At 43.7% G+C, this 15,477-nt stretch overlaps 2 protein-coding genes across 2 annotated transcripts in view; both read right to left on the bottom strand.

Moving 5' to 3' along the window:
* The window catches only part of LOC140358333 (myosin heavy chain, fast skeletal muscle-like), a 113,154-nt gene extending 110,329 nt beyond the window's left edge, over positions 1 to 2,825 (bottom strand). The window contains exons 1-8 of the mRNA XM_072443103.1: positions 2,601 to 2,825; positions 2,209 to 2,352; positions 1,571 to 1,727; positions 1,469 to 1,496; positions 1,273 to 1,384; positions 1,100 to 1,192; positions 942 to 1,005; positions 640 to 738 (exon numbers count right to left, since the gene is read on the bottom strand). Coding sequence (XP_072299204.1) covers positions 640 to 738; positions 942 to 1,005; positions 1,100 to 1,192; positions 1,273 to 1,384; positions 1,469 to 1,496; positions 1,571 to 1,727; positions 2,209 to 2,352; positions 2,601 to 2,810 — 907 coding nt within the window. The 5' untranslated portion in view covers positions 2,811 to 2,825. The remainder of the gene's footprint in view (positions 1 to 639; positions 739 to 941; positions 1,006 to 1,099; positions 1,193 to 1,272; positions 1,385 to 1,468; positions 1,497 to 1,570; positions 1,728 to 2,208; positions 2,353 to 2,600) is intronic.
* LOC140358336 (myosin heavy chain, fast skeletal muscle-like) overlaps positions 1 to 15,477 on the bottom strand; it is a 63,653-nt gene that overhangs the window by 10,199 nt on the left and 37,977 nt on the right. The gene's annotated exons all lie outside the window — the stretch shown is intronic.

Genomic DNA, 15,477 nt, shown 5'->3' with positions numbered 1-15,477 from the left:
GAGTTTGTTACATTTCGTACATTATTTAGGATTTTCTCATCATATTTTAAGGGAGACATGGCAGGTGAATAGGTGAAAAATTGACATGCATTTTTTTTGTACATTACTGACTTATATATAAGTAATAAGTAATAAATTTAATGTTTTCATTAAAAAAAAAAGCATTTTTATATAAAAAATGCCTTAATCATTTAGTTTGGAGAATTAATTAATCATAATTTACTTATTGCTAAAATTACAGAAATTACAGGCTAGGAATATCAACAAATCTTAAAATACTGGTACATACATTAAAAAAATGGCGGTGCTACTTTAAATGTTTCTTTAGACAAACCTTTGAAATGACAAATTCCCATATAAACCTATTGATGGAAGTTAATACAGTGAAAATAACTTTAGCCATTTAGAACACTGTCTTTATAAAGCTTATATGTTAAGAGAGTAAAGTGCCCCAAAACTGAAACATTTTAAATTATAGTTTTCCTGCAACGAGTTGGCCACTGTCCAGAGTGCACCCCGCCTAAGGCCCAAAGTCACTGGGATAGGCTCCAGTCACCCGCGACCCCACAAGGGAACAAGCGGTAGAAAATGAATGAATGAATGAGTTTTCCTGCATTGTCTCTCCTTAACATAACATACCCAGCAGCTGAGGCTGGTGGCCGGTCATGAGCTGGTAGAAGATGTGGTAGCTCCTCTCAGCAGACAGCTGGAAGGTCACACGGGACTTCTCCAGCAGATCTACAGGGAAATGTAATAGTTTACATTTTGTTTACATTTGTCTTTGTATTAAAATATTGAATATTGAGGAGCCATATTGCCCAAGGAATAAACATTGTGAAGGACAGATTCAGAATCGAAATATTTGGAAAAAACGATTTATACCTTTTAGAAACCATTGCTTCCAAGAACATTTGCTATTCTAAATGTGATATCATACTTACATGTTTCAATATCTGCTGAAGCAAGTTTTCCACTGTTACCAAAATGGATCCTGATGAATTTACCCTGAAATGGGGAGTATTTAAATGATTGTCTATCTTTTTAGTGATGTTTAAAAACAAAACAAAAAAAAATCATCATATTCTAAGTTGATACTCACAAAGCGAGAGGAGTTGTCATTCCTCACAGTCTTGGCATTGCCGTAAGACTCCAGCAGAGGGTTGGCAGCAACAATTTGGTCCTCCAGTGATCCCTGTTTTACCATATTCACATGATTTATTTTGCACTTATATTGGTAATGGAAAATGCTTTATTTGAATTGTTTTATTTCACCCCCAATTTGTTGGATGAAGCTTCAGGCTTTTTAGCTCCAATAGCTGCAATTGTTGCAAAGTATTGGATGACACGTTTGGTGTTGACAGTCTTTCCAGCACCGGATTCTCCGCTGGTTTTGGAAGAGATTTTAAAGTCTCAGGTGGTGTTATAACATGAAGGTATACAACAGGTTAAAAGCTACTGCAACACTTACGTAATCAGAATAGACTGGTTCTCACGATCTAAAATTATAAACAAAAAACAGTATTAAAAATGCTTATGCATTTTTATTTTATGATCTTATTTTTAATCTTACCTGTGTGCATGAACTGATAGGCATTGTCAGAGATTGAGAAGATGTGGGGTGGGGCCTCAATCCTCTTCTTGCCTCTGTAGGCTCCTACACAGACACTATCGTATACAGGAAGCCACTTGTAGGGGTTCACCACGACGCAGAACAACCCAGAGTAGGTCTGGAACATAACAGAATCAGAATCAGAAAGGGTTTATTGCCATTGTCTATGAACAAAATTCACAAACATAGGAACTTGTCTTGGTGATTTGGTGCAACATAAAACAATGAATAAGACAAAACAGAAACTATTTGAAACTACTATGGGATAAGAATAACAATAAGCTATCCGATAAAAAATAGGCTCAATATGTTCACAAATTTACAGTTACAGATATCCATATGTAGTGCAGAAAGTGAACCGTGCAGTGAGTGATTTAATTATGGTTAAAGTGACAGTGTTTAAGAAGTGTTCATGAGTCCAACGGCAGACGGAAAGAAACTGTTCTCGTGGCGACAGGTTCTGGTCCAGATGGACCGTCGCCTCCTGCCTGAGGGGAGTGGCTCAAATAATCCATGTCCAGGGTGAGAATATTTGTGATGTTCATAAGTGGATGTTTTTTTCAAAGTTAGCAGTGTAGTAGTAAGTAATAAAAACTCACGTAGATCATCCATGATGCATAACGCTCTTTGAGGTTATACAAAACACACGGTTCGTTGAGGTGGGTCATCATGACCATGTCCTCAATTTTATCATACTTGGGAGGATTCCTTGGGTGAGTGTCCTCTTCTTTGACTGTTACACTCTAAAAAACAACAACAACAACAACCAGATATTTAGTCCGTATTACAACACAATATTCAGTGTGGTAAAACTTGGTGCGAGTTGTATTTCCAGAGGTAGAATCTTTCACACACAATAAACAAATCTATCAGAAAAGAGGTGTGGAACAGAATAATGTGTGTGTGTGTGTGTGTGTATGTGTGTAATACATAGGGCTGGGCAAATTTGAATACTTAATCAGAGACATAATCAAAGCACAAAGCAACTTGCCTTTGCACCAGGACCAATGATCTCACATGTGGCTTTGCCACCCTCTCTCTTGACGACTTTACATTTCAAATACATCTCAGCTTGATCCACTACAAAGTACTCTGACTTGGCGTCAAAAGGAGTATTTTGGGCTTCAATCCTCTCCTTCGCTGGCTTCCGGAGGTAAATAGCCGCCGGGCCATACTGCTCCATCTCCGCATCTGTACTCATGGCTGCTCTGTATGGGTGGCTAGAAGAGAGTTAATACAAATTAAATAAATTACTAAATAAAAGAAGAAATTTGCATTAAAATATATATATATATATATATATATATATATATATATATATATTTATACATTTTATATCATATTTACCTTGCTTCTATGTAATTTCTGTACCGTCGAAGAGGATGGGAAGATGCTAAAAATATAACTTTGGTTACTGCCTTCACAAATTCTCATTCACAGATATTAACAATGTAACATAACAAAATTATATACTTTTTTGTAAGCAAAACAAACAAAATAACATGAAATTTACAGAGTGCAAAAATATTTAGAAAAAAAAAATAAGACATTTATTTGAATAGCAGTTGACCAAAGACTAGCGAATTCTTCATCAAAATCACCATATTTAATGCTTTTTTGGCTCTTGAAATGCGGGTACTTTAAATATTTTACATAAGTAGAATGTTTTATGTGCCACTTTTAGTACATTTTTTGCACATGCATCTGTACTTTTTCTTCAGTAACAAAACTGAACACTGATTAGGTTGTAGTCGGTGTACTCACCTGTTCCAGGAGGCCACGTACCAGTTCATGCACAAGTCCAGAGCTGCCTCTTATAGAGGGTGGGAGTGCTCGGTCAGCACTTCCACGTTTCTCTGTTTGGTCATGAACTCTCATCATCCTGTTGTTAGTGATTGTATAAGCAAATTTATTTCAAGATCTGCTTTCAAAACTTACTCTTACATGGTTTACTAAAAATGTTTACATATTAACAACACATTTTATTTATATAGCTGGTGTCAGGACAATCAGAGACACTTCTACTTAGTATCTTCTATTTTTATCTTTTTATCTTAAAAAAAAAATCTGATGACTTAACACAATATATTAAATTGAGTTATTACTATACCTATTCCACCCTGCCCTTAAACTGGTAAGGCCTGTTATGCCCACCTACTGGGCATTGTCAAGTTGCCACACACAACAGCACACATAATAAGATTAGATGATTAGTATTGCACCCTGCACTATCATGTGTGTGTGTGTTTGTGTGTGTGTGTGTTTGGGGTTTCGGTTACAGGGGCCCGACTCTCATATTCCTGTAATGAAATATGTGGTTCCATCCATATAACTTACATTGCTTGTCCCATATGTCCTTAAATAGACATACATAGGACATGGAATCTCATCATCAGATCAAGACCAAAATAAATGACGTACCACACAGCATAAAATTAACTTCATCCAGATGGTAAGTTGGATGACATTCGATTAAGCTTAACAGAAACGTTTCATTTAAATCACAAAATGTGGGGCAAGGCATGGCCAGGCAAGGAATCATATCCAATACTATTTATTTATACTGCAAAGGTTACAAACGTACAATTTTAGTCCCTAAGTGCTGCTCAGAGCCAGAGACAACAATAAATAAAAGATAAGGAGATGGTGATGATAATGCTGAGCAGTAGTAGTAGTGTAGTGGTCGAGTCGAGGATGAATCAGTTTGTATTTGTTGCAACAACGCCACTCCAGTTTACCTGGAGAAGATTTCCCAAACAGGCACGCAGATAAGTATATTTTTAAGAAAGAGGCTGGCCAGGTTCCATTCAATTTACATAGTCTTTATTTAACAATAATCTTGTCACAGAGAAGAATATTTTAGCTTCGAGGATTCACTTTTGTATTTAAGGTGTAGAATCTTTACTGAAACGCATTCACACATGCTGCCCATACCGGGGATGTCTGAGAGGGCAGCGCACAATCCCTGGTTTAACTGATCAATCGGATGACTCTACCCAATATGCTGCTCCTGTGTCCCAGACTGTGTGGACCAGCGCGTGCCACGTTGGCCAGCTGCCAGCCGCACAGCAGCGCTACAAACAGACAGTGGTTTTAAGGTGAACAATATTAATGGGTTTGAATTAGTGCTTGGGGTTACCAGATCGCCACGATCTGCGGCGCAGGGCAATGGACCAGGTTTTAGGGAGCAAAAAGGTGTATTTGACCAGCGTAACTAGGAACTAGCGTTGGAATTGAATGAATGAGGAGTATTGGCCGTTCATTACCTGTCAGTGAGATTCGACCGAACCCGGGATGGACTTTGGGTAAAGCTGTGGCACAGCAGCGGCACTACAGGAGGAATTTAATTCATGAATTTGGAAAATAGATGCATCGAAGCCGCAGGATTGTCATTACCTGGGAGCGGCCAACAAACAAGGCCCGGAAGAGCGTGTGGGCTAAACAAGAGGCGGATAAGGAGGGTGCGCTTAAGTAGTCTGCCAGCTCAGCGCCACGGAGCGGCAGGTGAGTGTACTCTCAGCACAGGCCTCCACAGCCCATCTTTCCACAGTAGTAGTAGTCGTCTTTTTGTATTATATTTGTGTTCTTCCTGTTTAATAAAGGCTATAATAACAGTTTGTATGATGTTGTATGATCTATAGGCTGTATCAGATCCATTGATTTTTTTATATTCCCTACAAACTATTGAAATTGCTGAAGAGCCATCAAAATCATTAAGAGAGACTATAATCTGATCCAGCATTCCAAGTTAAGCTTCAATTTCTTTTTGGAGACAGAGCAAAGGATTTCACAGCCTCAACTACTGAAATTCAAAGTGCAATCAAAAGACTCAAACACAATAAACTCTCTGGGGAGTGACGGGTTTACCTCAGAGTGGTATAGCGCTCCAAAATACACACGTACCCCATTGCTTTCATCAACTTTTAACTGGGCCCTTAAAAAAATGTCAGATCCCTCCGAGTTGGAAGGAAGCCATTGTTAGGTTCTAATATAGTGAGAATAACAAGACTAAATAAAATAATTTAATCCCTACAATTATAAAACTAACAGATTAAAACACGCATGTCCTGTTCTTCACAAGTTCCCATCAGACGTCTCTCCTCCTCGTCTTGGGGCTTCTCACACACAGGACAAAGAAAATGAATATTCATAAAAAGGTTGATCTTCTTCCCTAATATGGTCGTGAGGTGCGACCCTTGACTCAGACAGAGAAGTTGGTTGGGGAAGAAGCAGAGCAAGAATGTGCAGTGTGTGTGTGTGTGTGTGTGTGTGTATAACAATGTAAGGTTTATTAATGCATTACAATATTAAATGTGTATTAATTACAACACCATCATATCTTTAATACCTAAAGAGGGGAAGGATCAACTGAACTGTGCCTTTACCTTTGTACTTTTTTGTCAATTATGTAAATATTGAGAGCGAGTGCAATTACGATAGGACCCTGTGCCACTCTCCCCCGACACCTGGGTGTCACGGGTATGGTGAGGACCCAAAAGCAGCACAGGCAGATGGAAAATAACTTGGTAATGACTTACAGGTAGATTTTAGCAGTATTTACGAAGTCCGGTGATCTTTCAATACTCATCCGAGAGTCCAGTGTCCATCTCCACATTCATGGTCCCAGGGGGAGTGTCCTTGTCTTCCTCAGAATAGAGGGGACCCACCCTATCCTCGGCATCATCACGATCATTTGGGGATTCCGATAGAGGGCGTGGTCTGGCAGGTGGCCTGCTTCTGGACTTCTGGGTGAGATTGCGTCGATGAAAGTCCCTGATGAGGGTGCGGTCCAGGATGTCCCCCCCAGGGACCCAGGACCTTTCCTCCTGGCCGTAACCCTCCTAATCCACCAGGTACTGGAATCCCCTCCCACGTCGGCAAGACTGCAGGAGGAGACGGACAGTGTAGGAGGGACCTCCCTCGATGAGGCGAGGAGGCGGTGGAGGCAGCGCTGCAGGGATCAGGGCGCTCTCTCAAGCCGGTTTAACCTTGGAGACATGAAATATGGGGTAAACTCGCATGGATCTAGGGAGTTTGAGCCTTACCGCCACCAGGTTGACGATCTCCTGGATCTCAAACGGACCGATGAAGCGAGGAACCAGTTTCTTGGATTCCACCCGGAGGGGAAGATTACGTGTTGAGAGCTAAACCTTCTGACCCGGCTGGTAGTCCGGGGCCTTGGAGCGGTGGCGATTGGCGGCTGCAGTGTAGCAATCAGCAGCTCGGAGTAGAGCCGCCCTGGCTCAGATCCAAGTTCTGCGACAATGGCGGATTAAGTCCTGGACTGAGGGGCAGGATGCTTCCCTTTCTAGTGCAGGAAAAAGCGGTGGCTGGAGCCCATAGGTGCACTCAAACGGGGAGAGACCAGTGGCGGAGCTGGTCAAGGTGTTGTGGGCGTATTCTACCCACAGGAGCTGTTCGGACCAGGAAATGGGGTTTTGAGACATCATGCAGCGTAGGGGCATGGTGAGCCGGCTTTTGCCGATTGCAGGTGGGGCAGGGGTTGATGAAACCCCGAATGTCCTCATCCAGTGACGTCCACCAGAAACGGCGCTGTACGATGTCCTTGGTCCATTGGATGCCAGGATGGCAGGTAAGTTGAGTGCTGAGGGCCCATTGTAGAACAGACGGTTGGGCGGGCAAGCACTGGGTCCAGGTTGGTCTGGGGCGGCGGCCCTAACCTTCTCCTTGAACTCCCAGGAAAGTGTGGCCACCAGACAGGAAGATGGCAGGATAGTGTCAGGGTCGGCCCTGTCCCTCTTTTCCCCCCAAGAACTGATGGACGAGGCGTCGGGCTTGACGTTGCGGGACCCCGGTCGATAGGAGAGGGAAAAATTGAAGCGGGTCAGGAAGAGCCTGGCTGGAATTCAGTCTCTTAGAGGACTGGAGGTACTCAAGGTTCTTATGGTCAGTCCATACCAGAAATGGCAATTTAGTCCCCTCGAGCCACTACTCCAAAGCCAACTTGACGGCGAGGCGCTCTCGGTTGTCGGTTCATGTCATAATTCCTCTCAGCCGGGGTCAAACGTTGGGAATAGAAGGCGCAGGGGATAAGAGAGCCCCGACTCCTAGGTCGGAAGCATCCACCTCGACCACGAACTGTCTTTCAGGGTCCGGCATCTGGAGGATGGGGGCCTAGGTGAATTGTGTCTTCAAGGCCTGAAAAGAGCCTTGGACCAGAGAAAGAGCACCTTGGAGGTGGTAAGAGCTGTGAGGAGGGCCACCACCGAACTGTAGCCCCTGATGAACCTCCGGTAGAAGTTGGCAAAGCCCAGGAAATGTTGAAGTTGCTTGCGGGAATCAGGGACGGGCCAAGAGGTGACGGCAGAAACCTTGGCTCCATCTCCACGGCCCCTTCTCCCTACAATGTACCCCAGGAAGGAGCGTGGAACTCACACTTCTCGGCCTTGACGAATAGGGAGTTTACCAGGAGATGTCGGAGGACTTTCTGGATGTGATGCATATGCTCCCCTCTGGAACGGGAGAAGATCAGTATTTCATCAAGATAAACGAAAACGAACCTGTTGAGAATGTCCCTGAGCACGTCGTTGACCAAGGAAGACAGCAGGGGCGTTGGTGAGACCGAAAGGCATCACCAGGTACTCATAGTGACCGGTGGGGGTGTTGAAAGCAGTCTTCCACTCATCCCCCTCGCGGATCCGGACCAGGTGATAGGCGTTGCGCAGGTCAAGTTTAGTGAAAATGGTGGCACCCTCTAGGAGTTCAAAAGCTGAGGAGATGAGAGGCAGGGGGTACCGTTTTTTGATGGTGATGTCTTTAATCCCTGATAATCAATGCAAGGGCGGAGTGTCTTGTCTTTCTTCTCCACAAAGAAAAAAACAGCTCCAGCTGTAGACGATGAAGGGTGGATGATGCCTGCCGCTAGGCCACCATTGATATAAGTCTCCATCGCCGCCCTCTTAGGAATGGACAGGGAATACAGGCGCCCTCTAGGTAGTGTGGCGCCGGGCTGGAGGTTGATGGCGCAGTCATATGGCCGATGTGGGGAAAGGGAGGTTGCCTTGGGCTTGCTAAAGATCTCCCTGAAGTCCAGATACTCAGCCGGGAACCCCAGCACATCGAAGTGCTAGTCCTGGCAGAAGGTTGTGGTGCGGTGGCTTGCTTGAGGCAGACCTGGTGACAAGATGGACTCCACCCCAGGATCGCCCCTGTAGTCCAATCAAGGTGTGGATTGTGACATTGGAACAAAAGAAAACCCAGGAGGAGGCGGTGACGAGGAGAGTGCAGGACGTGAAACTGGATGGTTTCATGATGGTTCCCGGAAAATTATCCTCTGTATGGGGGTAGTCAGGTGAGTCACAGTTCCCAGAAGTCGACCATCAAGAGCACTGGTGGGAACAGGAGCTGGCAGAGGAATCCGACGGACACCCAGCTGCAGGGCTAAATTATAATCCATAATGTTGGCGTCAGAAGCAGAGTCAATGAGGGTGGCGAGGGTCTGGGACCCTCCAGGCAGAAGCAGGCGGACCTGGCAAAGGGATCCTGGGTTGGGGAAGGAGCAAGACGTATGACTCACCAGGAACCCCTTCTTCCCTGGTGAGCGAGACCTTTTAGCAGACACCTGGAAATAAAGTGTCCCGCTTGGCCACAATACAGGCAGAGGTTCCCATCGTGGCGCCTTCTCCTCTCTTCAGGGGTTAGACTGGTCCGACCAACCTGTGTGGGTTCGGGTTCCCCTGACGACCGGCTGTCAGAAGGCACTGACAGTGCCGCTGGTGATGGAGAGGGCTGGCGTTGTCCCCTGAGCCCCTGATGTTTCTCCAACCGTCTCTATACGGGACGCCAGCTCGATGATGCCATCGAGAGTGGTGGGAAGTTCATAACGCTAACCCACAAACAAATGGTGCGTTCTAAAGGGGCTTCCACACCGCGGCGGCCGAAGCGTCCAGTTTACATTCAAAGTCTATGTATGCACGTCGAGCGCATAGTGCGTTTCCCGCGGCGCAATTTCTTAGTTTTTACGGCGCGATTGGTGCGTTTTCTTACGCTCTCGACGCTTTTAGCGCGCTTATGAAGCGACCGAGGCGGCCAAAGCGGCTAGCGCGACGTGCTCAGATATGTTCAGGTCTCTGCAGATGCGCCGCAGCCGCCGCAGCAGCCAATCAGAGCTGCCGCTCCAGTGACGTACGTACGTATGTATTTTTCCCTCGCTTTTCCGGTATTCCTCGTGGAATTCCCCAAGAAGAGCCACTTCTTCCTTCTTCGTCAACAATGGCAGACAAAAGACTGATTGTGGCCGTGTGTGGGAGAAAGGAGCTGTACGATGTATTCACGGTGGAATACAGAGACAGAAACAAACCAAAAACGCGAAAACAACCCTCTCGATATCTGCCATTTTACACAATGAAAGGCCACACAGACAACAACTCCACTGCTCATGCGACAACACCTCTACTGCGCATGTGCGCAGACAGCTCGAGCACTCCGTACGCGCACCTGTGTATAGTGCTCGGGGCGTCGAGAGCGCGCATCCGGTGCGTAAACCTTTCAAATGTACACGCGCTCAAATTCTGCGTCGGGCGCGATTAGGCCACAACGGTCTGTACGTAGCTTTAGTGCACAGACATGGGTTGTATTATTTACACCAACATAGAGGCTGTGCTGGCTCAGGACAGAGCGTGGTAGAAAGTGCTTGACTTCGGGCTAGCGTCCGGACTAGCGCTAAACTGGAAGTGACGAATGGTGCAACTTCCGGTTCACCAAAAATAAAACGTAACATTTAGAACTTCTTCCAAATAAAACAGAAAGGCATATAAATGTGTTTACAACACAAAATAACCTCTTGATGGCTCATAAGGAGCCAGAACTATATATATATATATATATATGTGACTGACCGTGGCCAATCCAGTTACATGTCTACCCGGAGACATTTTGAGTTATTCACAGATTCTGAAAGTGTGAATTCAACGCTTTCCAATGATGTCTCACTCATGTAGATCTGATAATATTTAAGTAAGTTGTGGTCATTTGAATGTATACAACTCTCAAACCCATTCACTGAGAAAACGGCTTCCAAAGTTTCTCACCGGAGTGAGCCCAGAGTCACAGGGGGACTCATTTGCATCTCATTGAGATAAGCCCTCCCCCCTGTCACACTGACACCACCTTCCCCTACAGCTGTCACTGAAGACTCAAGAGGAGTGTTGTTATTGATGGTAACTGGACTTGAATCAGAATTAGAAGTTACTATATTAAAATGGAAATACTTGGATTACAAAAGGCCCTGAATAGAATCAAAGAATCAGAATGAGAATAGGGTTCATTGCATTTGTCGATAAACATAATTCACAGGTGATTCAGTGCACCAACAATGGTGCACTGAATGATTCAACACAAACAACAAAAGATAAGATAAGATAAGATAAGATAAGAAGCCTTAAATGTTACAACGCAGTAGATACAGGGGGAAAGGACAGTAACTTATAGGAAGTTTAAAAAACACTCTCAATAGAAGAACTCTTATAAACAGATGCCAGGGCCAGGTATACGAACTGCAACGGGTCCATGGCTTTGAATATATGAGATATGAGATAATAGATGATATGTACACCACCAGAGTCCAATTACATCAGAGATCACATCCTCATCCTCTTCTTTGTCTGTGCACTCTTCAGTGCTGTGACTCTCGGCTCTTGGCATCAAAGCTGTAAACAAATAACAGGACATTTAAGAAATGGCTAACTATTTCACATAAAACACTCATTAACTATTTTTTTTGAGAATGTGAGAGTTTCAATATAAATACCTGAAGTGCTGATAACTCTTGATCTTTGGAAGCCGTCTGAAGAAGGGACTCTTCTGCCAGTCCAAGTTCTTGACAAACACTTTGCCATCCGCCGTTCCAACAAGCTGTGGGATATTGAGGTGAGACTCAGGAGAGCTGTTTTCCACTCCCTGATGACAAGGGCGACACTGTAAAAAAATGAGAACAGAAGAAACATATATTAAGCAGAGAGCAGCACTGAAGTTTTGCCAGGCTAATGTTTACACATTACAGTAGTCAAATAATATAAACTAACCTCAGCGATGTCTTCCAAAGTGTTAACCCTGGTCTTCATGTATGCTCGCTTGATAATCTGATGATCTGTGCGTGGCCTGCAGCTTCTGATGTGTTGGAGAAGCTGTTTCCACAGTGATCTGAAGCTTGATGAACAAACTGCAGGCTCACCTGAAAAACAGATGTTGCTTATGGTTAATTATACTCTAATCATTAAAACACGAAAATCACCAAAATAATGTTTTACACTTACCACGCTCCTTAGCAGACTTCACGTAGAGACAGGTCATGTCAGTCAGGGTGTCTTTGCCAATTCTGAAAAGGGGGATAAAAGGATTAGGGTTAACAGTAATGTGGGAATAACACGCTTCACAGATAACAGTTCACATTGTGACGTTAACGGTGTATTTAAGATACAAAACGCGGAGATATTGGGACATCTGCCATCGGCTAGCGATGCTAGCTAGGTCACTTGAGATAACACGGCTCGTAAAAGCAAAACACTTGCAGAACAGCACACCAAAACATAAACATACACTCGAGTTTAAAACCGGCGCACATTAAAGTGATTAAAAGCGGGTGTTTTAGTCGCAAAGCTTACCTGGTTCAGCCGTCCTGTTGTCTCTTCCAACACCGTGCACAGAGAGACACACAGGAAGCTGATAATGGCCAGGCAAGCGCGTGATTGGTTCGAGTGACGCAGTGCGTAAGCCACGTGACCAGAAGTGGTATCGGGAGTTGTAGTTTTTTCTCTTCCCTCGCCGAAAAATAACCCGATAACATAGCAAAGTTTAGCTTACAACTTAGCTCCGAATAGCTGCGTTTAGCTCCGGGCTGTGGGGGTAACAGCCGGTTTAGCACCATAAAACAGACACAAAGCACGACCCACACAACCCACGGGCCAACCCACGCCGAAAAATAACCCGATAACATGGTGATAACAGCAAGTAGTCACATTAAGCCCGTATTGCAGAGTGCACTGAAGCAACATGTTAGCTTAGCATTAGCTCCACCGGAGCAGACAAGTAAGATTCTAAAGTGATCACGAGACTGCCTTAAAACACAGCGTTAAAGCAATAATTTAGTAGTAAAGTAAAAGTGTACCTGAGTAAACAGTTCCGTTCGAATGCAGTCCAGGAAATGTAAGCTCTGAAGACTGTGCTCTGCAGACGGTCTGGAGTAATGAGAGGAAAACACGGAGCACGCAGAGCACGCAGCTGTAGCCATGCGGATCACAGCTGATTGGTGGAAAATGTAAACAACACGTTGGCTAGAAAAAGGTGACGCCCCCCAGGAGAGCAGAAAAAAGACCCGAAAACTCCACATTTTTAACAGCTTAATGTATACGTTTAAGACAACCAATAGTGTTATCTGAAGCACACAGGGGCTTATTCATAACTTCAACTAGCACATTCTGCAAAAAAATGAAAATCACAAATTTGGGAAAAAAAAAGTAAAATGCTGTTTTTCTCAGTTTCACCGAGGCCGACATGGTCCGACAATTACCGTGGCGAGTCACATATATACATCGTAGTTACATTAGTAAATGTTCAAGTTACGCTATTCAGTATGTCAAACCAATGTGTAGCCAAAAGCTAACGTTAGCATAGCATAGCATAACAACACCCATAGGAATGCATGGTTAGCAGCTAATGTCGAGCTAATGCTAAGCTATTAAATGAATGGAGCGCAGCTAGCATTTAGTAATTTAACATTCAAAGCTATAAAAACTAAAGCTAAAGTCACGTAATTTTGTCAAATTGTGCTTGATCGGGACACGCACTGAAATCGCTTTAAATTAACTTGTTTTGACTTTATTCGGCTGGATTGAGTGTTTTCGTCGTGTCGTTGCGATGTGTCTTGGCTCTGAGTCCCCCGGCTCCGGCCCCGCCCCCCGGCTCCAGCCCCGCCCCCCGGCTCCGGCTCCGGCCCCGCCCCCCGGCCGGCGCCGTACCGCGTTTCCACAAAGGAGGAACTCATGAAACTGCGGAGAACAGTCGTCTTACCCGGAGATCGTCACGTTATCCCGGCGCAATACTGACCTAACCTAATACTGATGTGCAATTCTGTCATATGTGCAATTGCTGTTGGAATTCATGTGCAATTCATGTGCAATTACTGTGAAATTCATGTGCAATCTATGTGCTGTCGTGACACATATTCATGTGCAATTACTGTCGGGATCACATGCAATGGTATTTATTTATTTATTTATTTGTCTATGGGAGTTTTTATTTATTTATAGGAGATCTTCTACTGAAAGTGTTTTTCAAACTTCCTATAAGTGATCTGTTCTTCTGGATCTACCAGAATGAAATTTCCCCATGTGGGACAATAAAGGAATATCTTATCTTATCTTATCTTGATCTCAGATGAACTCTTTATACATATATTACGACAAATTGATAGTCTTTTATGAATTTTTTTAAATCTAATTTGGAGAGGGCGCTAGAGAGCCATTTTATTAGCTAGCCTCTACATTTGCATATCATTGCGTTCAGCTTGGAAATCTCCACAAATGCTACATGAAAACTTTCCCCCCCCAAAAAGGGGGGGGGGGGGGGAGTTTTCATGTAGCATTTGTGGAGACCAAGCACAACGCTCTCAAAAGTACTGAGCCATAAAATAGTCTCACATAGTCAGAAGATGGCCTGTATCCTAGCAATATCCTATTTGCGATGTGTTTGGCGAGGCGAGAAATATATTGAGGCTGTGAAATCCTTTGCACTCCTTTGCAAGCTCAACTTGGAACGCTGGATCAGATAATAGTCTCTCTTAATGATTTGAATGGCTCTTCAGCAATTTCAATAGTTTTTTAGGGAAAATAAAAAATATCGATGGATCTGATACAGCCTATAGATCATACAACATCATACAACTTGTTATTATAGCCTCTATTAAACAGGAAGAACAAAAATATAATACAAAATAATACCACTTCTACTATTACTACTACTACTCATCATCATCATCATCATCCTCATCCTCATCATCCTCATCCTCATCCTCATCCTCATCATCATCATCATCATCACCATCACCATCTTCTTATCTTTTATTTATTGTTGTCTCTGGCTCTGAGCAGCACTTAGGGACTAAAATTGTACGTTTTTAACCTTTGCAGTATAAATAAATAGTATTGGATATGATTCCTTGCCTGGCCATGCCTTGCCCCACATTTTGTGATTTAAATGAAACGTTTCTGTTAAGCTTAATCGAATGTCATCCAACTTACCATCTGGATGAAGTTAATTTTATGCTGTGTGGTACGTCATTTATTTTGGTCTTGATCTGATGATGAGATTCCATTTCCTATGTATGTCTATTTAAGGACACATGGGACAAGCAATGTAAGTTATATGGATGGAACCACATATTTCATTACAGGAATATGAGAGTCGGGCCCCTGTAACCGAAACCCCAAAACACTGGGTGTATCTTTCATGGTCAACTAAACAGAGGAAAAATAGAAGATACTAAGTAGAAGTGTCTCTGATTGTCCTGACACCAGCTATATAAATAAAATGTGTTGTTAATATGTAAACATTTTTAGTAAACCATCCATCCATCCATCCATTTTCTACCGCTTGTTGCCTTTCGGGGTCGCGGGTGACTGGAGCCTATCCCAGTGACTTCGGGCCTTAGGCGGGGTACACCCTGGACAGTGGCCAACTTGTCGCAGGGCCAACAGAGTAAAACAGAGTTTTAGTAAACCATGTAAGAGTAAGTTTTGAAAGCAGATCTTGAAATAAATTTGCTTATACAATCACTAACAACAGGATGATGAGAGTTCATGACCAAACAGAGAAACGTGGAAGTGCTGACCGAGCACTCCCACCCTCTATAA

This window comes from Eucyclogobius newberryi, unplaced genomic scaffold (genome assembly GCF_026437365.1).
Source record: "Eucyclogobius newberryi isolate DKJ021-1_F unplaced genomic scaffold, fEucNew1.0.hap1 SCAF_13, whole genome shotgun sequence".
NCBI lineage: Eukaryota > Metazoa > Chordata > Actinopteri > Gobiiformes > Gobiidae > Eucyclogobius > Eucyclogobius newberryi.
Note: the sequence above shows the minus strand (reverse complement) of the source record. Positions and strands in the feature narration are given on the sequence as shown.